The following is a 16,093-nucleotide window of genomic DNA, read 5'->3' on the forward strand; positions in this document are numbered from 1 at the left end:
AATGCCAAATCGACAATGCCAAATCGACAAACGCCATAGAGTAATGACCGAGGGCTAACCAAGCACCCAGTCTCACAATGTCCGTACAATACCTACCTAGGTTGTACCGTACCTGCATACCTCCGTAACGGATTCCAATCGCACGTCCGAGAATCCGGCACATACGTAAGTAAACAGTAATAATCAGCGCGCCGCTCATACACACACATACCGGTACCTACACGTCCACACTTACCGGTAGGTCCCTCTACACACATTTTATTCATTACCTTGGCCTGCATACCTACTATACATACTGCACCATCCTATCCACCCTCTTCTTATCCTCATGCTCACCCTTATCCTCACCCTCACCCTCATCCCCATCCTCATCTACCGGTACATCATGACCACTATCGAGATACCATAGATAACGGAATGACATTCCATTACACACCAGGACGGAATTAAGCTCACCGCTAGCTTGCTCGCTAGCTTGCTACCGGTAGTACAGTAGGTAGGTACGTAGTAGGTATACCGGTACCTAATCAACACCGACCACCGCTGTCGCAGGTATATCGAGACTCGCTCTCGCTTATTTCCTTGTGTCTACTCTCCTCCATCATCTCCATCCCGATGTCCTTTTTCTGCATTACTTCCCCGTTTGGTTGGTTGGTTGATTGGTTGCCTTTTTTTCTCTTTTAGGGGGTTTTTTTTTTCGTTTCTTTTTTTATTAATACTTTTATCCTTTTATGCTTTTGTGCTTTTGTGCTCTTGTAGGGCGGAGATGGGTGGCTAGGTTGGTAGGTAGGTTGGTAGGTAGGTAGGTAGGTACTACGTAGGTAGGTAGGTATCTTGCTGGTTTCATGACTGGGTGGCGGGTGTTGAAACGTGATGGTTATTTATATATTTTGTGTTTGTGTTTGTTTGTGTGTGTGTGTGTGTGTATTTTTATGTTTGTGAATGGATGGATGTGAGTGTATGGATGTGTGTAGCTGGGTGTGTATGGATTTGTATGTACGTGTATGTATGGATGGATGTATGTTTCTATGCGTGTGTGTATCTGCGCGTGTATGTATATATAAAAATAGACCACAAAGTATAAACCTCTCTCTACATGTCCCTAGACGATGTGAAAAAAGAAAAAAAAGAAAAGAAAGGAAAAAAATAGATACATCATCGGGCAGTGTCAAGAAGAACGAATCTCATTTACTTTTCCTCTCCTTTTGCTTGACTTCTTCTTCTCCTCTGCTTGACCTCTGCTTGACTTCTTCTTCTTCTTCTTCTTCTTCTATTTTCGTCCCCTTCCTCACTTTTTAAATTTAGAAGAGAAGGAAAGTAAGGAAGGAGAGAAGGAAAAGGGGGAAAGGAAGCAAGGAAGGAAGGAAAGAAAGAAAGAGGAAGGAGAGAAAGAGGTCTAGATTTTGGGTCTCGGTTTTCATACGTTCCGTATACCGTACCGTATCGCATCGCATCGTATCGCATCGGGATTGATGGAGAGTTGTGTACTAGTACTGGTACTGGTACCGGTAGCGGTACCGGTAGCGGTAGCGGTACCGTAGAAGTATGTACTACGTATGTACTGTACTGTAGAAGTATGTCTATAAGTAGTAAGATTTAGGTTAGCGGGTTAGCTTAAGTTGGGGAGGGGGGATGGGGGTGATTGGATCGGATGGGAGGGGAAGGGAGGGGAGGGGAGGGGAGGGGATTTTCGTTGTTGCTACTATTTATTTCCTGGGTGTGGGTGAGTGAGTGAGTGAGTGAGTGCCTAGGTAGCTAGGTATGTGGTGGTACCGGTGGTACAGTATGCTTTCCAGTCAGAGTTGCAGGTGCTGGTTTGATCGTGGAGGCTTGAGTGAGTGAGTGAGTGGCTGGCCCCGGTTGCGAGGTAGGTATAGGTAGGTACTAGGTAGGTAAGGTAGGTACCGGTAGGTCGTGAGTGGTGGGTGGGGTGGGTTGGTCACGGGGGATGAGGTGGGTTGGGTGGGTAGGTACCTAGGTATGGGGGTATAGGTAACCGCGTGTGGCACAGCTGTGCTACCACGCCGGATGACAGGAAAAGCAGGGAGGAGGAAGGAGGAAGGAGGCGCGGTGGTTCTTGATGATACTATTGTAGTAGGTACCTACCGTACCCGTCTGTCTGTATACAAAGATTCAGCTGGCTGGCTATTGGATAGGCCTGAAATAGGTACAGGAAGCCCCGCCTACCCTACCTTACCTTACCTTACCTTAGCTTACCAGCCCAAGCCAAAACAAAAGAATAGAAAGGCTTCACCCCCAAGCCCTCTCGCTCTGCCACGCGCTCGAAAGTTGCTAAGCGATCGAAGCAGCGTACAGTAGTAGTGATAAGCTAGCTACCCATAGAAAACCACCCGTCGGTCGTCAGGGCTTGAGTACCATCGACCGACCGCATCACCCAACGATCACGTACGGTACCTACCTATCGCATCGCATCTAAAACCAAGCCTCACCGCTCAATCACACACACTTACAACCACAACCGCAACCGCAACCACAACCACACCCACAACCGCGGAACCCACCCACCCGCTAATAGCCGCACCACCAATCACATATCACGAAAGAGAAGAAAAAGGAAGAAGAAGGAGAAGGAGAGGATAAACGAACGTCCCCCCCCCCCCCCCCCCCCCACTAGCCTCCCTGTCCGTCAAGGTACGGTATAGATAGGCTCACAACTGTCAGCTCATCCTCGCCTCGCTTTGCGCACTCCACTGTACCCTACCCTACCCTACCGACTACCCACATCGTCACCACGGACCCAACAGAACCACGGTACCAAAACCATAGCAGGCCCGGCTCCTCGCCTTTGCCTTTGCCTGCTTCTTCTTCTTCTTCTTCGAGGGTGTTGCTGTATGTACTACTACTACTACTACTACTACTACTACTACTACTACTACTACTACTACTACTACTTACTACTACTGTACGTACTCTGTATGTACTGGTACTACTATATACTACGTACCTGAGGTACCGGTATCCGTATGTGGCTCGTGCGAGCCCGGCCTATGCTATCAATCTTTGCTCCCAAAGCCCCCCTCCCCCTCCCCCGCCCCCGGCTTGCTGCATCATTAGCTTTTCTCATCAACGTGGCCGTTGGCGAGAAATGGAGGTGAAATCGATCCCTTCTGTAGGCGTAGGCACGGTACCGGTAGGTACTGTAGGAGGTACTAGTACTAGGTCCTGTGAGTAGGAGGATCGGTCAGTAGTCGTGAGTAAAAATAAAATAGCCTTTTTTAGTGGTGGGGCGGAGGGGGGGGGCGGTTTCGCTTTTTAAAACACACTGCTTACCGCCGGTTCACGGTTAGCCGGGCAGCGCACTGACTGTTGTTAAAGTACCTACCTACGGTAAGTATGGGTTGCTATGGTGGTGGTGGTGGTGATGATCGATGGTGATGATGATGTTGATGGATAGAGAGAGATATGCGGAGTCATGCAGATGAAGTCTTTTTATTATTTATTTATTTATTTTTTTGTTTTGATTTATTTCGGTCGTTTCTAAATCCAAACGAGTCATTGAGCTGAGTTGTTGCGTTGAGCGGACGACGGGAAGGGAGGAGAAGAGAGAGAGAGAGAGAGAGGTCGATCCAGCTAGCTACCGTCGAATCTGCGTGATCTCCGTTTCTTTCATTCATTCTTTCTTTTTTCTTCACACGGAAGCACCTCTGTACGGTCGGAGGTATCCGCACCTGGTGTTGAGATGACCGTGAACCCACCGGGTGCTCTATCATACGTTATCCCATTCACCACTCGACCCTCCTCTTCTCTTGTTGACCAACTTATTTATATTGCTCTCGCGCCCGCTGGCTTTCCCGCGCTTGCAATCCGTTCCTCTCCCGTCGTACCGTCCTGCTTTCTTCCACTGCACACCTACCGGTACCGGTACCGGTAGGTATCCACATGCAGAGACCACGCCTCGTCCCCACACAGCTACCTACCTAGCTAGCTCCAAGAGGATCTCGATCCCTCCCCTACCTGGCCTGGCCCTTCCTTGCCTTGCCTTGCCCGCCACCATCCCGCTCCACCACCACCGACCGCACCGTCAAGCAAAGCACGTGAAACTGAAACACCACATACTACGTAGGTACTCTGATAGAGTACGGTAGGTAGGAGGACCGGTAGGAGGACCGGTAGGAGGACCGGTAGGAGTACCTAGTATCCCATCCCAGGCCCTGTCCAAGCGCATAATCTGCATGCATGTCGAATTGTACCACCTCTCTCTGGCGGATACGTAGTACGTACGTAGGTAGCTGTACAGTACTACCGGCACCTACTACTACTACCTACGTAGTACGTCCATACTGTACGTCCTAGTACTTTGACCCAGGGTACCTTACCTCAGGCCACACACACACACCAAGAGTCCTTCTCATCCTGCTCGAACCCTACCCCCTACGGAGGCTCCTGGCTTACCGACTACCTACCTACTTACAGGTGCCGTGGTGTGGTGTGATGTGCTGTGTGAGACAGATGCAGATCGCCGATCATCAGGCACACACGGGCCCGAAGCGCGCGCACGATTCACGCCTCGGCGGTAAAGCAAGCTTCTCCCGATCCTCTTGTTGGCGGGAGGGAGGGAGGCAGGGAGGGAGGGAGAAGAGGGGGAGAAGGGGGAGAGAGGGAGAGAGCAAGAGGAAGAGAGCATTGCTGTGATGTGCTGTGATGGGCTTGCATCCCTTGGCGGGCGGTCGACCGGCGGGGATCGTCGGCTGGGTGTCGTGTTTTCTATACTAAGGTACGTTTTGCAGGAGTTGAAACCTGCCTGGCCTGGCTCAACCACGTCGGGAGGTTGCGCTACCTGGCGCTTCTGTGGATGGGTCTTTCTTTCTTTCTTTCTTTCTTTCGTTCGTCTGTCTGTCTGTCTGTCTGTCTGTCTGTCTGTCTGTCTGTCCGTCTGACTTTCTCTCTTTGTTGAAGCTCCCGCTCTGCGCCATATGCTAACGCTCCTACGGTTCATGTTCTATCTGCGGCTTGTGCGCATTACCCTTCTTCTGTTATAGATACATACATACGTACCCGCCACGCCGTTTTCGGAGGAGTTCATTTCCGTGTTGTCTTTCTTTCATTCGTTGATTCTTTTGTTTATTCATTCCTTCCTTCCTTCCTTCCCTCGCGTCTCTCTTCCTAAGCTCTCTCTCACACACAGCAAGGTTCCATCAACCTCACTTTACTCCTCGCTCACTCGCTCACCTACTCATCACTCTCTCTCTCTCTCTCTCTCTCTCTCTCCCCCTCCCTCCCTCCCGCAGCTCGGCTCTGCTCTCCTCCAGCCTACACTAACAACATCAACTATACTTCCTATATCTAGCTAGCTAGACCAGCTAGCGAGCCCCCTCGGACTCACAGCGCTTTGATTTCAGGGTCCCTGGGCATCGATCGCGCCGGGTCGAGATCGAGGGCTAGGTATTCCATCTCTCTGTCCGGATCCACCAGCGATCAGTCAAAAGGTGGGCGGCTCCGTGAACGGACTTGATCGATCTAAGCGTCAATTCGTATTACTTCATGGTTGAAAATCCTGGGAAATTCCAAAGGGGGTTTTGGAGAAGAAGGAGGGGCTTTGGTGCGAGTTGGGGAGATGAGAGAGTGTGGAGAGAGACTGTCTATCTGCTGGCTGTGTTCCGCTGTTCGTTTGCTCTTGTATTCTGACGTGTTCTGCTGCAGTGCGGCATGAGATATATAGGCATTGCACGTCGATGGAGGAAGGTAGTTAGTAGATATCGTCTCGTCTCGTCTCGTCTCGTCTCGTCTCGTCTCGGCTTCTCCCCTCTCCTATCGCATTGTATCGTCTACCTTTGCCTCCTCCTCGGAAGGATGCGGCAGATATAGGATCAGCGGACTCGGAACTCAATGGTACACGGCAGTATCGTGGCCGTGAACGAACCAATGTCAAGTTCCAACTACCCACAGGGACAAGAACCTGCCCTCCAAGGGAGCACTGCAAAAACATCCATCTGTTTACGACGTATTCAACATCCCGCCGATCTATCTATTTTCCGCCTCCTCTCCTTCTATCCTCTATCCTCTATCATCTTCCCTCTCTTCATCCCTTCATCTCTATCCTTTCCTCTCCTCCTCCTCCTCCTCCTCCTTCTCATCTGCTAGTCACGCATACCTCGCTTACTTACTTACCATCTTCGATTCATACCACTGCTGCTGCTACTGCTGCCGCCACCCTAAATAAATATACCACAGCCTCCTCACTTCCACACCTCATATATCTCCTCTCTTCCCTCCCCTCATGAACTCATTCCACCTCCCAACCTGACCTCGCATACATACGCTCCCCACTCACTCACTCATTCACTCACCCACTCACTCACTTACCTCCTACCTACCCCCTCACCCGCTAACCAATAGCCTCCCACCCCTCCTCTCACCTTCCCCACCCCCCTCACCCACAATCAGTACAGAGTCCCGCCCTCTCTCCGTACACCACACCCGACCGTCAGCGGGTAGACGCTACTGCCGCGGCCGTTTTTTTTTTTTTTTTCTTTTTTCTTTTCATTCTTATTAATTTCTATTATTATTATTATTATTATTATTATTATTTTTAAAAAAAAAAAAAGTTTTTTTTTTTTATATTTTTTATTTTTTATTTTTTTATATATATATATTTTTTTATATATAGGCCTCTCTTCCAGCCCTCTTCTCTTGAGAGTTTTACATCTGACTTTGTACATCGCTTTGTCTCTGATAACCTAGAACCACGACGTGCGTGCGGATGCTGAGAATCTACATGTCGCGGATGGATGGGGGGGATGGGGGGGAGAGGGGGATTGTGTGTGTGGGGGCCCCCCCTTTTTTTTTTCTTCGTGTTTTTCCCCTTCAAATTTTTTTCCCCTTCTATTTTCTTTCTCTTTTCTATTCTCTTTTCTCTTCTTCTTTTTTCTTGTTTTGCCTTTTTTGCCCTTTTTATTGGGTAGGAATAAGGAGTAGAAGGGGGTGGTTAGGTAGTAGCTTCTTGGAGCGGGTTGTGGTGTTAGGGGTTTTAGGCTCTGCTATGCTATGCTCTGATATGCTCTGCTGTGCTGTGCTGTGCTATGCTGTGCTATGCTGTGGGGACTTTACTTCGCAGCACAGACTGGTTTTTCTTTCTTCTTCTTTTTTGTTCTTTCTTTTTGGCTTTTTTATTAGGTAGGAATACGGAGTGGAAGGGGGTGGTTAGGTAGTAGCTTCTTGGAGTGGGTTGTGTGTTAGGGGTTTGGGGACTTTACTTCGCAGCTCAGACTGGTTTTTCTTCTTCGTTCTTCCTTTTTTATTAGGTAAGAATACAGAGTAGAAGTAAGTGGTTAGGTAGTAGCTTCTTAGAGCGGGTTATAGTGTTAAGGGTTTTATGCTCTGCTATGCTATGCTCTGATATGCTGTGCTATACTGTGCTGTGCTATGCTATGCTTTGCTATCGGGACTTTACTTCGCAGCTTAAACTGGTTTTTCTTCTTTATTCTTCCTTTTTTATTAGGTAAGAATACAGAGTAGAAGTAAGTGGTTAGGTAGTAGCTTCTTAGAGCGGGTTATAGTGTTAAGGGTTTTATGCTCTGCTATGCTATGCTCTGATATGCTGTGCTATACTGTGCTGTGCTATGCTATGCTTTGCTATCGGGACTTTACTTCGCAGCTTAAACTGGTTTTTCTTCTTCTTTTTTCTTTTCTTTTTTCCTTTTTATTAAGTAGGAATAAAGAGTAAAAAAGAGTGGTTAAGTAATAGCTTCTTAGAGCGGGTTGTGTGTTAAGTGTTTTAAGCTATGCTATTCTCTGCTCTAATATGCTTTGCTATGCTATAAGGATTTTACTCCGCAGCTCAGACTGGTTTTTCTTCTTCATTCTTCCCTTTTTATTAGGTAGGAATACGGAGTGGGTGGTTAGGTAGTAGCTTCTTGGAGCGGGTTGTGGTGTTAGGGGTTTTAGGCTCTGCTATTCTCTGCTCTGATATGCTATGCTGTGCTGTGCTATGCTGTGCTATGGGGACTTTACTTCGCAGCTCAGACTGGGTTTTCTTCTTCTTTTTTCTTCTTCTTTTTCCTTTTAATTGGGTAGGAATAAGGAGTAGAAGTGGGTGGTTAGTAGCTTCTTGGAGCGGGTTGTGTGTTAGGGGTTTTAGGCTCTGCTCTGCTCTGCTATCGGACTTCACTCCGCAGCCCAGCCTGGGTTTTCTTCTTCATTCTTCCCTTTTTATTGGGTAGGAATACGGAGCAGAATTGAATGCTTAGTAGCTTCTTGGAGCAGGTCGTATGCTAGGTATTTTATGCTATTCTCTGCTCTGCTATGCTCTGCTATCGGACTTCACTCCGCAGCCCAGCCCGGAGCTTCAAACGCTCACCCGGCCCCAGTATCATCAAGTCTCAGCTCAAACCCTAGCAACAACAAACGCAGCAGCAACCGCGGCATCCATTGCGTAATTCAGATGCGCCGCACTTCCACCAAACCCAGTACAGATGATGTCGCCAACATGGCAGACCTCAAGCACCTTTGAGCTTGGGACAGTCCCAACAGGATCGCGCAGATCTGGGTCACCGAATATGACAACTACGATCCCAAATCAGCTCCAGTTTGTCAGTGCGTTGGAGAGAGAGAGAGAGAGAGAGAGAGAGAGGATACTGACCAGCGGCAATCCTGGCTGTCACGGCAGCGGTGAGCTTCTCTGCGGCGTTGTGCAGGATCTGACCACCTTGAGAGTAGCCACCGAGCACGATCTTGGTGCCGGGGCACTGGGTGCTCGCCTGGTTGATCCTGTCGAGGTAGGTGGCGCTTCCCGACGGCGATCCCCCCAAGAGATACCTACTGGCCATCAGCACCGCTCCTCTCCACGCTGGAGTTGCCCACGCTCAGCACGAAAGCGGTCAACTCAACACCTGACACGGACGCAAACCCACCCCAGGACGGAAGCATCGTAATCGATGCCCTGCACGGTGACGGCGGCGGTCCCCAGAGACGACCGGATGGCGGCGACCCAGGCTGGCCCCGGAGAGCTCCCGTCCCCCATGTTGCCGTTTTCGCCGGTGCCCTTGGCGTAGAGGACGGTGACTGCTTTACAGGCTCCCGTCAACCCGTTCTCGTTTGCCGGGTCGGTTGGCGCTTCCGCGATACTCACGAGCGCCGCCAACTCCCCCATGGATGCTGCTTGGAGCAGCGAGATGTTGGGTGCCATGGTGGAATTGGCCTCACGGGACTGGATGAGAGGCATAGCTGCTGCCCGACCCAGAAAGGGGAGGACAGAGAGGAGGGTCGCGGCCTTCATGCTGGCGGGCCGGGGAGAGTCAGTGGCTGTGAGTGGGCAATCTGCATCGCGTAGAGAGACAGACGCCTCGACTTTATAGTATTCCGAAGGTGGTACAGGAATGCAACAACCAAGGCCAACACCGCTTCAAGCGAGTCCCTCCGAAGAGACGGCTTCTCTACAGCTGTAAGTCCTGACCCCTCACTGCGAGTCTACGCCGCTGTCCCTGAATCGGTAGCAAAGCCCTCTCGACCCCCTTTTCTCAACATCGTCCTCCCCTTCGCCAATCACGCTCGCCTACCGGCCCTCCTGGACGACGCACAGCTTTCCCCCGTCTCACTGCCAACTTCCCGAACCCGCACGGCGGATCAGCCCCAAAACGTTCACGCACTTCGCGACTGGTGTGTGGGATGTAGTGTTATTCTAACCGATGGCGCTTCGCGCACCCGCACGAGTGTTACCGAACGCGGGCTTCGGGCAGGCAGCCTGCATCGGGAAGGTAGCGGGTTCTGGGTCCGCGGGCCTGCTGCCTGCGCTGCTGAGATTATTCCGGCCGCCTGTCAATCAATGACTGTTGCGCGAAGAAAAAAAAAGGAAAATATATATATATATACATATACATGACAGCCTGTTTAGAGGTAGCGAGGCGGAGGGAGTAGAGAGGAAGGAAGGAAGAAAGGAAGGAAGAAAGATAGAAAGAAAGAAAGAAAGAAAGAAAAACCCCCCTTTCCTTTCCTCTTCACCAGCCCCGGATAATTCTCATCTCATTTCGTCTCGTCTCGCCCGCCCGCGCTATTCCAGCGAGAGCTGGTACCGAGGCAGCGCCAACCAGGTCGGGATCAGATCAGATCAGATTAGATTCACCGAAAGCAAAGCACGAGGGGGGGCTAGCCGATTGATGGGTTCGAAAGCAGCCGGGTGCCGAACGATGCGGCAGAGAGAGAGAGAGAGAGAGAGAGAGAGAGAGAGAGAGAGAGAGAGAGAGAGAGAGAGAGAGAGGTCTCTGGAGGAGGGAGAGTAGTACGTACCGTCCGTCCGCTGATGTGATATGTGATTGGCACGGCTCTCGCTTTCGCTTTTGCTCTTCGGCGGGCTTGTGTACTGTACTGTAGAGGCGTGATGACCGGAGAGCTTGGCGGGCAGGGCGAATGGGGAGGGACGATGGAGGGGTGCATTTGCCTTGTTGGGTCGTGGCGGCCGGGGTTATTGTGCGCAGCAGATCTTTGTTGTGGCTGCCGAGTGGCGCTTGGTATGTGAAGTAGACAGACAGAGTTGAGGAGCGAAACTGGTTCTCATCATTTTTTCAGTTTTCGGCGGCTTACAGATGGTGTGTATTGGTTGATGAGGTGGGATTCGGTTGAGTGGGATGGAGAGAGCTTGGGTGGTACAGACGTCCCTTGTTTTTTTTGGCAATCTACTTCTACATCGTACGCATAGTTCAGCGTCTTCTGCCCGACACAAGAATGTCTCTCACTTCCCCCCTTACCGTCTTATAATATATCTCACTCTTTGAACTACGCTTCTGCATACCTCGTCTGTTACCTCTCATACCCACTCATACGATCGACGATAGATAGAATCGCAGTATAGCCTACCGCTGACATCAACTTTCAACTCGAACTCAACCCATTACCGTCCGCGCATCAAGCGTGACAGACACCACACGAGAACATCTCCGATTTTCTCTCTCAATCACACATCGGCTTGATATAGCAGATATCACCTGCATTTGCGTTCGTCCGTAGGCCACGCACGCACGCAAGCAAGAGAACGGACGCGGCCAGGAAAGTCGCAGTGGCACCTCGAAGAGAAGAGCGCGCAAGAATCTCTTCAAATCCCAAACGCGATGAGAATTCTCGATATCGGGTTCGGTAATCGGCCAGATGATCAAATTCACGTATCGGGTCGTCACCGCCCTCGGGATTCGTAGCGTGCGCCTGGTGCGGGATCGGGCTGGGAGCGATCTAGCTTCGTGAAGCATGATTTGATCTAGAGGACACGATGGTCATAGGTTAGAGGGCGTGAGCGAGCTTCGTTGTCGGGGGAGGGAATTCTCTTTGGAATAATAAGTGTTGTGATCAGGACGGGACGCGGGACGCTGATCGAGGAAAGGGTCACCGTCGCGAGGGCATCGAGATGTCGACATATCGCTTGGGCTGGCGCAGTGTTAATATAGCCTTCCTTGATAGCGCATGCGCACGTATATATATATATATATGTCTTCACCTACTATATGCTATACGTCTAGCTCTCGACTCTCAGGATCCGTTTCTAGAGCCAAGAAGCCCGAAATTGTCGTCGTCACGGAAAACAGTGCCAACTTTCGTGGAGCGGACAGCCCCCTACGCCGGTAGCGAAGACAGTCTCTGGGCACCAGACCGCCGTCTCCTACCACCAAGGCCAACAGCACGTGTACCACTCGGCATCCTCCTGAGGAACTTCCCAGGCGGCGGAATAAATAACTGACTGGTGTGGCCGGAAGATAATTTCCCTCGCTGCTCCAACGGTGGCGCCGTTGAAGCACCGCATATCACGCTCCAGGGCGGGTACTACGATCATCTCCGGGTTTGGTTCGACAGATGCTGCCAAGGGTGCGCAGAGTGTTCAGCTACGGCGGGGTTCATGGACCTGGTCACCATGCTGTCTTCACCGACGGCGATGGTGCGTACTTGGGGAGTCTGTCCCTCCGCCTCATTCGAGACCATCGAACTCCGCTCCTGAGACGTTCTTGCTCAGGAACAGGGTTGATTCCCTGATCTCGCACAGTGCTGATGCACTACCAATCCAAAGAAGACGGTGTCGCTTAGCTGGGCCCTCATCGCGTTCGCCACACCACGTCAACCCCCGTGGCGCATTGTGTATGTACACAGTTTCCGGCTCAACGAGCTCCCAGGGGCGGGACTCCTCCGGGTTGTTTGTTTACTCTACGACTCTTTATTCAAGACCCTCGACCGCTGAAATCTTCTGGGCTGATGGCCTCCGAAGCCAGCGATGAGCCTCACACTGAGGTCATCGCTTCGCTGAGAAAGTAAACAAAACAAGGACTCGGTCTCGCTTAGTGGCCGCCCCCCTTTCTTGGAGGCGGCAAACCACGCTCACTCACTCGCTCACTGGGTAGAACTGATTACTTTTTCTTATTTGTTCACTTGAAGAAGAGGGACAGCCGGATCCCTGGGTATAGCCATCAATTAATGGTTTACTTTTTCGTGGCATGAAAGTTTGGGGCAGAAATCCGGAAGGGGACGACGGGCATGAGATGGGGGATGATGATGGATGATGATGGTGGATGGATAGTGAGAGTGGCATGGAAGAAAGAGAGGCAAATAAACCTGGCGTAAGGCGTTGAAACTGCGATGTGCAACAAAAACATAATGCCAAGAGTTACTCCACGTGAGCGGATAGACCTTCCACATCGGTCGGCGGTCACGATAAGATAGGCAGAGATAATACTCTATCTTGCGATACCGGCCCGGCACTTGTATTCAAGCTTTCACTTTCACCCCACTCCTGCGTCGCATTGCCGGTGGTCAGGTCGTCCGACATAAAGAAGACCACTTCAGTCGAGTCCCATCTCTCTTCCTCATTCACACCCGCTCTTCTCAATAATCCTCCTCTCTTCTCTCCATGGCATCTCTCCGACCAGCAGCGCGTTGGCGCCATGCTGCACGCCTGATACCCTCACTGCGAACCTCAGCACAACGACCCTACTCCGCTGCTGCTGGTGCCGCCGCCATCAAGCCCTCGGCCCTCTCGAGCGAAGCCCCCTTCTTCCCCAATGAGCCTGCCGGTCCAATCGTCAAGACGGCCATTCCAGGCCCGAAGAGCAAGGCGGCGATCGAGGATTTGCACAAGGTGTTTGATACCCGGAGCTTGAACATGCTGGCCAACTATCAGCAGAGCTTGGGCAACTACATTGCGGATCCTGATGGGAACGTCTTGTTGGATGTGTATGTCCTCCGAGTCATGTTTTGATTATGCAATCGATTGATGAGATCTACCTGAAGATATGCGCAAATCGCCTCGATCCCCGTCGGTTACTGTAATCCCGCGCTCCACGCTGCTGCCTCCTCTGAGCAGATGATCTCGGCCTTGATCAACCGTCCGGCACTGGGTAACTTTCCGCAGCACGATTGGGCGGATATCCTGCGAACGGGAATCCTCTCCGTAGCACCCAAGGGCTTGGATCAAGTCTTTACCGCCATGGCCGGCAGCGACGCCAACGAAACAGCCTACAAGGCAGCCTTCATGTGGAGGCGGCAGCAGGAGCGCGGAGGAGCGCATGTCGATTTCACCGAGTCCGAGATCTCCTCCTCGATGCTCAACCAGGTCAGCGCAGTCCCTGTCCAAACATCCCAGGGGGAAAGCACATCCTGAAGCCAGAAATGATAACTCACATCGTGACAATATACACAGTCCCCCGGTGCCCCTGCCCTCTCGATCCTTTCTTTCAAAACCGGCTTCCACGGCCGCCTCTTTGGCTCCCTCTCGACCACGCGCAGCAAACCCATCCACAAACTCGACATCCCGGCCTTCGACTGGCCCCAAGCCACCTTCCCCCTGCTCAAATACCCACTACACGAATTTGAAGCCGAGAATGCCGCAGCGGAGGCCGAGGCTCTGGCGGACGTCGAGCGCCTCATCAAAACGCACCACCTGCCCCCTTGCGCCGTAGTCGTCGAGCCCATCCAAAGCGAAGGCGGCGACAACCACGCCTCGCCGTCCTTCTTCCGCGGCCTGCGCGCCCTCACCAAGAAACACAACGTCCTGCTGATCGTCGACGAGGTGCAGACCGGCGTCGGCGCTACGGGGAGGTTCTGGGCGCACGACCACTGGGAGCTCGACACGCCACCCGACATGGTGACGTTCAGCAAGAAGGCGCAGACGGCGGGCTACTACTTTGGGAACCCGGAGCTGCGGCCGAACAAGCCATATCGCCAGTTTAACACGTGGATGGGTGATCCATCGCGGGCGCTGCTGTTCAAGGCTATCATCGAAGAAATCGATAGGATGGACTTGGTGAATAACACTGCTACAGTCGGCGACTACTTGTTTTCGGGGATCGAGAGGCTGGCGGAGAGGTATCCGGGGGAGATTACGAATCTGAGGGGAAAGGGACAGGGCACGTTCATCGCGTTTGATAGTCCGAGACGAGACGATTTCCTGAAGAAGGCGAAGAGCGTGGGTGTTAATATTGGGGGCAGTGGGGAGGCGGCTGTGCGGTTGAGACCTATGTTGATTTTCCAGAAGCACCACGCGGATATCCTGCTTGAGGCTATGGAGAAGATTGTGAAGTCGTAGGTTTGGAGGAGGGACGGGGGGCTGGGTGTATGAATGGTGGGCTCACGTTGGGGTTGAAGGCGTGGGATGTAGTAAGGTCTCTGGGAAGGGTTGATTCTGGAATCTAGAATTTTGGATGACTGGTTATGAATCTTGAAGCGTGAATCGCTTTCTTCATCTAGCAGCTGGGCTCCGGCGCAGCAAAATCGGATATGGCATTTGGTATTTGGTATTTAGCATTTAGGTTTGTCAAATTGTCCATGACGAAACGAAGCGAAAGGAAACGAAACGGAAGTCACGAAATGAAATGATCTGATGAAATGCACCTGAAATGAAATGCAATGAAATGTATCTGAAAATTGCATCTGAAATAAAATATATCGGACTGACCTAGATTCTCTCACAGACATATACATATATATCTATACGGCATCCAATGTTTGCTGTAAAGTTCGATTAGTTCACGACTTGTGCTTATATTCTGACTAGCTATTATTTATCTGTTTTGTTTTGTTTTGTTTTTCTCCCTCTCTCTTCTACTTCCCTTCTTTGATCGCTGCTGCTGCTTCTCTCTCCTCTCATTCCTCTCCTCTTTGATTTTCTTCCTCTCCCCTTTGATTTCCTAAACACCCCCCCTCCCCTACCCTTTCTAAAGTTGCGACGTCAAAGTCGCGACCTCAAGTCTTACTATTACATACATATACCACGGTATGTACCGTACAAGCCCAAGTATCCCCCCTCACCCCTCGAGAATGCCCCCAAATGTTTCCTTCCTTCCCACTATAAACCAACCAACCCCCTTTAGGGCATCGAGTTGTTGGGTAGCTGACGGGTGAGATGACACTTTTACCTACCTACGTACCTGCCTCGAAGGTGATTGATTAATCGATTGATGGATTAAGCGAGCCCGCATGTAGGTATCTGTTGTATCTGTTCTATCTGTTCACAAGCACGATTGTTTGCATTCCCTTTTTTCTACCCCTCTTTTCTTTTCTTTTCTCTTCTTTTCGGTTGTTGTTTTTATTTCTATTTCTATTTCTACATCTGTCTTTATCTCTCTCCATCTCCATCTCTCTATCCCTATCTTTATTCATCCATCCACCCCATCCCTGTCCCCATCCCATCTCCCCTCTCCCCCCTCTACCCTTTGACATGACAGACAAAACCCGTCTTTTAATCACTAATCACCAATCGCCTGTCTCCATCTCCATCTCCATCTCCATCTATGAACCGATACCACATACCACATACCACAAACCGCAAACCACAAACCAACAAGGAAGTCGCAAGTCACCACCAGTCGCCTGATCTGCTTATTCCACTCATCATATCCAAACTTCCAAACTTCCAAACTTCCAAACTTCCAAACTTCCAAACTTCCAAACTTCCAAACTTGCAAAATTGAACTCCGTTCGTTCAAGCCCGTGCCAAATCGAATGAGAGAAATACATTACCCGCGTAGAATAAGTTCGACGTGTGTGAATTTGGTGATTATATTTATGGTACAAGAATTACAGAGCATATACACAGTTTTCTTGTTTACCTTCTTCTTTTCTCCCTTCCCGGATCCCCCTTTCCCTTCCCCCAACACCCCCCCGCAGG

General features: G+C 50.9%; 2 protein-coding genes across 2 annotated transcripts; one reads left to right on the forward strand and one right to left on the reverse strand.

Moving 5' to 3' along the window:
- Window positions 1-8,344: 8,344 nt before the first annotated feature.
- Window positions 8,345-9,235, reverse strand: L3040_007278 (uncharacterized protein; the record flags this gene model as incomplete). The annotated part of the gene is made up of 3 exons (XM_007290228.2): window positions 8,345-8,523; window positions 8,600-8,775; window positions 8,871-9,235. The coding sequence occupies 3 exons, from the start codon at window positions 9,233-9,235 to the stop codon at window positions 8,345-8,347; spliced, it is 720 nt and encodes a 239-aa protein (XP_007290290.2).
- Window positions 9,236-12,838: 3,603 nt separating this feature from the next.
- On the forward strand, window positions 12,839-14,512 carry L3040_007279 (uncharacterized protein; the record flags this gene model as incomplete). Its single annotated transcript, XM_007288776.1, has 3 exons — window positions 12,839-13,161; window positions 13,219-13,540; window positions 13,628-14,512. The coding sequence occupies 3 exons, from the start codon at window positions 12,839-12,841 to the stop codon at window positions 14,510-14,512; spliced, it is 1,530 nt and encodes a 509-aa protein (XP_007288838.1).
- Between the last annotated feature and the right edge of the window lie 1,581 nt (window positions 14,513-16,093).

Source organism: Drepanopeziza brunnea, assembly GCF_022702325.1.
Source record: "Drepanopeziza brunnea f. sp. 'multigermtubi' strain 214-2 chromosome Unknown ctg12, whole genome shotgun sequence".
Lineage (NCBI taxonomy): Eukaryota > Fungi > Ascomycota > Leotiomycetes > Helotiales > Drepanopezizaceae > Drepanopeziza > Drepanopeziza brunnea.